Below are 7161 nucleotides of genomic sequence, written 5' to 3'. Positions count from 1 at the left end.
ATGTTTAATGTTTACAAAATTAAAAAAAATATTTATAATAATTCATTTACAACCGCTTTTTCTTCAAAAGATAGATATAAAATATGAATAAAATTATTTAAATTTAAAAATAATAACTAATATTATTTTAAACATGCTTTACCATTATAGTGTTTTAACTAATTAAAATAGCTATTTTAGTTGGAAATGCCTATAATAGAGACTTTTGTGTGGTAGGCAGTTTGTGACTATAAACTACAGCCCGATCCAGTCAAAACCAATCCTTTTGAGTTTTAGAAATATTAAAAAATAAATTAATGAAACGTACAATGATTTAGAGTTTAGGGTTTTTAGGCCCTAAACCCTAATTTAATCTAGGGTAGGCCTAAACCTTAGGAACCGAACCGACCGTGATCATTAACTATTTTAATATTTAAAGGTTCACCAATTCTTAATTTGGATTTTAAAAATATTTATAGTTATTAATAAAATACTAACAAAACATCCCTCAGAATAAGTGTTAAGCTAAAAAACATAACATTACCTAATATTTTTTAGTAAAAAAAAATGCAAAACGGAACTTGAACATTATTTTTCCTAAAAAACAAAACTCCATACTCCGTTTTACCATAAAAAAACAAAAAAAATTGAAAAACATAACACGAATACACGTTTTTTCATGTTGAAAATTATGAATAATAATAAAAGTAAAATGAGAGGCTACATTTTGGGTTTATAAAAAAACGGAACAAAAGACCCCATTTTGAAGTGATATTTAGAGTCATATTTTTTTTAAATGACATTTAAGACTATTTTACCCAAAAAATGATATTTAGGATCCACACGGTGTAATATGTAGACTTGTGGGATAGGCAGATTGCGACGATAAACTGTCATAAGAAATTTTCATTAATTTAATTAATTAAAAGGCCACGCGTACATAACAGTAAGGGTTTAATTTAATTACTAAACAACCTATATATGTTCATTCATTCATACATTCGTGTTTCGTCGTTATTAAACACAAGTACGATTGTATTGTTTCAACATGGCTGTCAAAAGATATTGCAATCTTTCTTTCCTTCCATCAGAAATCATCGAGTCCGAGATATTGCCCCGACTTCCTGTAAAATCAGTTTCGAGATTTAAATCAGTTTGTAAATCCTGGAATTTGCTCATCTCAAATAACCCTGATTTCATCAAGTCTCATCTTGATCTTAATCCCAACAAAGATTCTCTCCTTGTTATGACTAGTGAAAGGAAAAAGTATGAAGAGACTAGAGACGAGTCTCTATTTCAAGGGTCCACAGCCATGATTGGCTCCGTAAATGGTTTAGTGTGTTTTTATAATTGGCATCACGAGTTTGAAGGAATAGAATTTGTAATATGGAATCCTGCTACGAAGCAGTGTTTGGCCAATATCCCACTTCTCCCTAGTAGATTTGAGGAAAGAGAGCATGATGGCTTGATTGAAGACTGTTTTGGATTTGGTTTCGACTCAGTTGCTAATGATTTTAAAGTTATGTACGTTATTACCATTGAAGACCAACCATTAGTAGGGGATATCTATTCATGCAAACAACGTTGTTGGAAGAAGATCACCCCCTCCAACTTCCTTTTCCGTGGTTATGTGCCTCCTCTTGCACTGCAAGTTGTTTTCCGTGGTTCCCCTTATTGGTTGAATGTACAACCTAATGGTAAAAATTCACGTCTCACTGTGATCTGGTTTGATGTTCAAAACGAGATCTTTCGGCTGTTGCCTGAAATTGGTTCAATTGATCAAAAACAAGATGCTGTTATAATGAATTTTGAGGATTCTATTGCTGTCATGGTTTATAATCGGAAAGTGTTACTAACTGAACCGGTTGATGTATATGTTTTCAACGAGAGATGTGATGTTTGGAGAAAGATGTCTATTGGACCGGTTATTGGTAAAGAACTAACTATATACCGGTATGGAGAACATTTGTTTCAATGTTTTAAAAATGGTGATACTTTATTTATGAGTTTCAAACGGGAACTATGCAGTGTTAATCTCCAAACCCATGCAATCAAGAGTATGGGGAAGGAACCAAAATCATGCCATATTGTCTGTTGCTGCACTTACTCGGAGAGTCTAGTATCCCTGGAGGGAATGACGGACTTCAAGGAAAAAGAAGACACGATTGGAGTTTTGTTTCTTAATAAAGCTTGACTTCCCTGCTTGTGAGAGAGAGAGAAGGAAGGAGAGAAAGAGGGGAGACAGAGAGAGAGAGAGATGATAATGATGAAAAGGAAGTTATTCGGGGACAATGTGCTACTATTGCATAGATTGGCCTGATACCAAATTCTAAACTATTTGATTAAAGGGTAATCATTTACCAAGTATTCTGAGCTTTCCTTGGTTGACTACCTGATGTTTTTAATGTACCATATGATTTGCTTCAAATCCTTATATCGACTATGACGTTTTTGAATTCGTTAAAGTTATGTTAATTTTCATTGGAATATCTTTATGCATGTGATATTTGAAGTTGTAAATATATTCCGGAAACTGTTGGTTTGAGTAAGTCAAGAATCTTTTTGGAATTTATAGTTTTGTTTTTTCGTTGTTTGACGTATATAAGTGGAGTTGTTGGAGGGTGAATGGACTGTGGGGAGTGATTCTGGCTGTGCTTATAATGTGTTTGAAAGGAAAAAACCCAATTTACCTACATTAACTTTAGCCTTGTTTCATTTTTTCCCTTTGTCTGGTTTTATTATTGTAGTAGTCATCTTGAGCCTTTGCTTAATTTTTGCTAGAACTAGGAGTACTATTTTGATAATCTAGACTTTAGGTTTTAGGTAGTTTGTAGTGGTTTTAGGTTCTATATCTTCTAGTTGTACATGCTGTGCTCAAATTTTCATCAGCCATCCTTTTTTATGGGATTGAACACTCTTAGGTGTAGGTCTGGTAAAAGTAAGCTGTTGTGATGGGCTTAACACTTACCCCCCTCCCTTCCAAATTATATCTGCTAAAGAAAAAAAAGGTTGATATATTTGTTTATGCCCTATATAGCACTACCTCTTCCCATCCGTTAGGATATGTCAAAGTTGTGAAGAATGCATGCTATGTATGATATGTATTTATGAACATGAGGGCCTGCATTATGAAAATCCAACCGACCTCATTTCTTAGACCAAAGGAGATAAGCAGACGACATTGTTTCACATTATGAAAACCTGGCAGGCAGAACTCAGAAGCATATCAATGGCCCAAATTTTTTGTAATTATTACTTGTAGCTGTGTGCTAAAAAGAAGAACAAGAAGAACTGAAAGAAGAACAAAACCCCATTTCAATTATTTAAACACAAATTGCAGCTTATCTACAGCTGCAAGTTCAACAATTTCGAGCAATTAGGGTGTCTGTTCTAATTCTTTTGCTTCTTGGATGCTAAGATTGGAAGAGATCAATACTACAAGTATGCTTCTTTGTTAGGTATCATTTGCTTGGGTTCCCATTGGTGATTTTGCTAAACTGGTTTATTTTCATGTTTTTTGTTCTTTTGGGTACTGAACTGAGGCGAGTAATTTTATTTTGGGAATGTGCTGAGCAGTAAAAGGTTATTTCTTATTGGTATTTTCTTTTATGGAACTCAATTTGTAGTTTGAACGCCAATCAAGGCAATATATCTTTATTAAAAGGTTTACCTGTCATGTTGGATTTGTGTTATTTTGTTATGATGTTGATCAGCTCATCTATGAGCAAGGAGATTAAGTTGTTTTTTTAATATCGTGTTTGTTGCTTGTTTTTCAGCATCGAAATTTGATTTATTCAAATCTTGTGAAATCGCTTGAAAATTTATTAGTCACTCCTCAGAAGATTGATCAGTATTATATTGCCTGCATTTAAAGTTCAAATTCAAATTGTTGCAGGTTCTCATATGATGGAGACCAACTACGGAGCATGACATAGAGTGGAAAAGGCTTAAAGCCCCAGAAGTAAAATGTAGACCGCAGATACTCTTCTTCCGTCAGATTGTTTAGATAACTGCAGGCTGGGGATCATATCGAAATTCAGTGTTAACAGAAAGAGAATATTCAACGGTATATAATCAATTTAAATGCATTCTCCGAAGCTTGAATAATCTCTTTTCTAGAAAATAAAAACATTATTTGAGGATCGTACCCGCTAATATAGAATAAAAAATATTATGTTTATATAAACAATGGCCAAACGTAGCGATGTAATTATCAATGTGCCTAAAACTTTTTATAAATAAAATAAGCCTCTTAAGTCTTCAAATGCAACCAGTAGTATAAGTTTAGCTAAAATTTATGTAAGTTTAGCTAAGTTTAAAGTTTCAATTATTGTTAGCTTTGTGACCAGGCTAGCTGTAATTAGTTCATACTTAAATGGTTGAATAGTTTATTTTTTTAATAGCTTTAAGATTTGATAAGCCGATCTTAGACCATGACATTGACATCTGTTAAGAAGCGCTTTAATGAAGAAATGAATTCTGAATCTGGACATGACATTAGCTGTGAGGTACCAAAGAATTTAATTCTTCGAATGTGATGCATTTATTTAATAAAGGGTATTTAAGTGGCTAGGGGTGCACCGTTGATTTCGCACATGTTTTTTGCGGATGACACTTATATTTACTGTAGAGCCAACAGGGATACATCTACTCAAATTATGGAGATTCTGAACATTTTTGAATGTGCATCAGGCCAAAAAATAAATGCGACCAAGTCATCTATGTTTTACAGCAGAAACACCGAGACCCAGAGTAAGCAAGAAGTGTACTCTATTTTGAATTTTAATGAAGCAGATGAGGACACTCAGGACCTAGGCCTGCCAAACATCAAGAAGCGGAAGAAAACTGCAGTTCTGAGTTACTTAAAAGACAGACTGAGCACTCGTGTCTAGGGATGGGAGAAGTTTTTTATATTAAATTGGGGTAAGGAGATACTTCTCAAATCAATGGCTCAGACTATCCCCAACTACGCCATGAGTGTTTTCTTACTGCCAAAAGAATTCTGTTAGGAGTTGGAACAGGTAATGTGTAAGTTTTAGGCAACTATATGATTTCAATATTGCATTACTGGGCAAACAAGGGTGGAGATTAACTCTTTACGCGGAGAGTCTAGTGAGGAGATTATATAAAGCGAGATACTATCCAAAAAGTACTTTTCTGAGTGCTAATATGGGAAGCATCCCTAGTTACATCTGGCATAGTGTCATGGAATCTCAGAACCTGATAAAATAAGGTCTAGCTTGTAGAGTTGGGAATGGAAGCAGTATCAAGATTTTGGAAGATCTGTGGCTCCCTTGTGAGACTGATCCATATGTTCATACAAGGAGTGAAGCAATTGAAGGACAGGTGGTTTCATCACTGTTGACTATAGACCAATCACTGTGGGATATAGACTTAATAAATGGCATCTTTGATTAGAGAGATGTTAATCTTATTTTTACTGTCCCTCTACAAAATCATACTGCAGATTCAAGGTGCTGGAGACAAGAAATATCTGGCCAATACTCAGTGAAATCAGCATATTCTCTGCTTCAAACCATGCATACTTCTTTCTCCAGTGATAATTCAGGTTTTTGGAGAAGCTTATGGAATCTCAAAATACCTGTGAGGGTGAAACATTCTTGTGGAGTGCTGCAATAGGTTGCTTACCTACCAAGGATAACTTACGGACTAAAAGAGTGTTGGTAAATGAACTTTGTCCAGTTTGTAATGAAGCACTGGAGACTACACTTCATTGTTTAAGTATATGTTCGTTTGCAAAAGAATGCTACTCTAGCATGGGCAAGGTGGTATATAATTATGCCATTACTCTCTTCTCGGACTGGTTGAGGTATGTCTTTAACCAGTATACGGGATCAGATCTTCAGTTAATTGTTATGCTATGTTGGGCATTGTGGAAATGCAGGAATGAAATCGTTTGGAACCAGCGAGGCATAAATGTTGCAGAAGTAGTAGTATTAGCAAAAGCTACGCTTAATCAGTGGTTATGTGCTCAAAATAAAAATTTCAATCCGTCTATTGGTCATATGTCACAGAAGACGGTGCATAGCATTGGAGCGTCCCAGAGTTTAATATGATAAAGATCAACACTGATGCTGCTATTTTTGAAACCTGACATTGCTTCAGTTTTTCAATGGTTGCAAGGGATCATACTGGTATAGTGATGCAGGCATATTCCAAGTGCATTCAAGGGAGCGTAAACCCAGAACTGGCAGAAGGAATAGGGGTGAGAAAGGCATTAAGCTTAGTAGTTGCCCGAGCAGTTCGTAGCAAGTCTGTAATGCTATCATACTTTGGGAGGGCTATTGAAGAATGTGAAAGCATCTTCAATGCTAAAATGTAAAAATGGTTGGCTATATGATTAGTTATCATTCTCTAATTAAAATTTTAAGATTATATTTATAATTAAAATTTTAAGATTATATTTATAGGTCTGTTATTTGTTATTACATAAAAAAATTATTGACACTCTCACACATACATATAAAGTATAAAAAGTTTTTATTTTTTATTTTTATATATTTTTTTATCTTAAATAAAAAGTTAATGATACTCTCACACATACATATATTGTATAAATAGTTTTTATTTTATAATTTCACATGTTTTTTTTTAAATTTAGAGCAATTCATTTTTTTATTTTAGTGAAAATTTTACTTTGGATTAATTATTTCAAATTAGTAATTTTAATATTTTGGTGGGATGCTGACCAAGATTCTCTTACGTTACCCAAAATTCAAAATGTCTTCTGAAGAAAATAATGAATTCAAAGAGTTATTAAAAATATTTCTTTTTGTTATTTTGAATGTTTTATAATTATTTTAAATTTGAATTACTTTTTTAAATTAATTCATTTTTTATAATTACTTAATAAGATTCCATTAATTGTTTCAATGTATTGTTTCCAATTTCAATAACACATTCAAGTGTCGGTTCTTTGCAAGAAGAATAAGGTTTGAGATCATGGTACATGATAGTAACCTGATCAAATCCTCTCCAATTCAAATGGAGGTTCCCAATTGGTGAACAACAACTGTCATTTTAATTGTGACTTCAGATTCACAAGGTATAAATACTATTATTACTTTATCAGCGTTTATTCTAAATACCGATTTAGTATTTTCCGCATTTATTATGTATGTTTTAAATCATGTTGGTATAATTATTTCTAGATCTTATCTA

At 33.4% G+C, this 7161-nt stretch overlaps 1 protein-coding gene across 1 annotated transcript; it reads left to right on the top strand.

Moving 5' to 3' along the window:
* The first annotated feature begins 971 nt into the window (after positions 1 to 971).
* On the top strand, positions 972 to 4125 carry LOC141693401 (F-box/kelch-repeat protein At3g23880-like). The gene is made up of 2 exons (XM_074498497.1): positions 972 to 2328; positions 3875 to 4125. Exon 1 carries the CDS (start codon positions 1028 to 1030, stop codon positions 2171 to 2173), a length of 1146 nt encoding a protein of 381 aa, XP_074354598.1. The 5' UTR covers positions 972 to 1027; the 3' UTR covers positions 2174 to 2328; positions 3875 to 4125.
* The last annotated feature ends 3036 nt before the right edge of the window (positions 4126 to 7161 follow it).

The sequence above is a fragment of the Apium graveolens genome, chromosome 10 (genome assembly GCF_009905375.1).
Source record: "Apium graveolens cultivar Ventura chromosome 10, ASM990537v1, whole genome shotgun sequence".
NCBI classification, from domain to species: domain Eukaryota; kingdom Viridiplantae; phylum Streptophyta; class Magnoliopsida; order Apiales; family Apiaceae; genus Apium; species Apium graveolens.
This window is presented reverse-complemented; position numbering and strand designations above follow the sequence as displayed.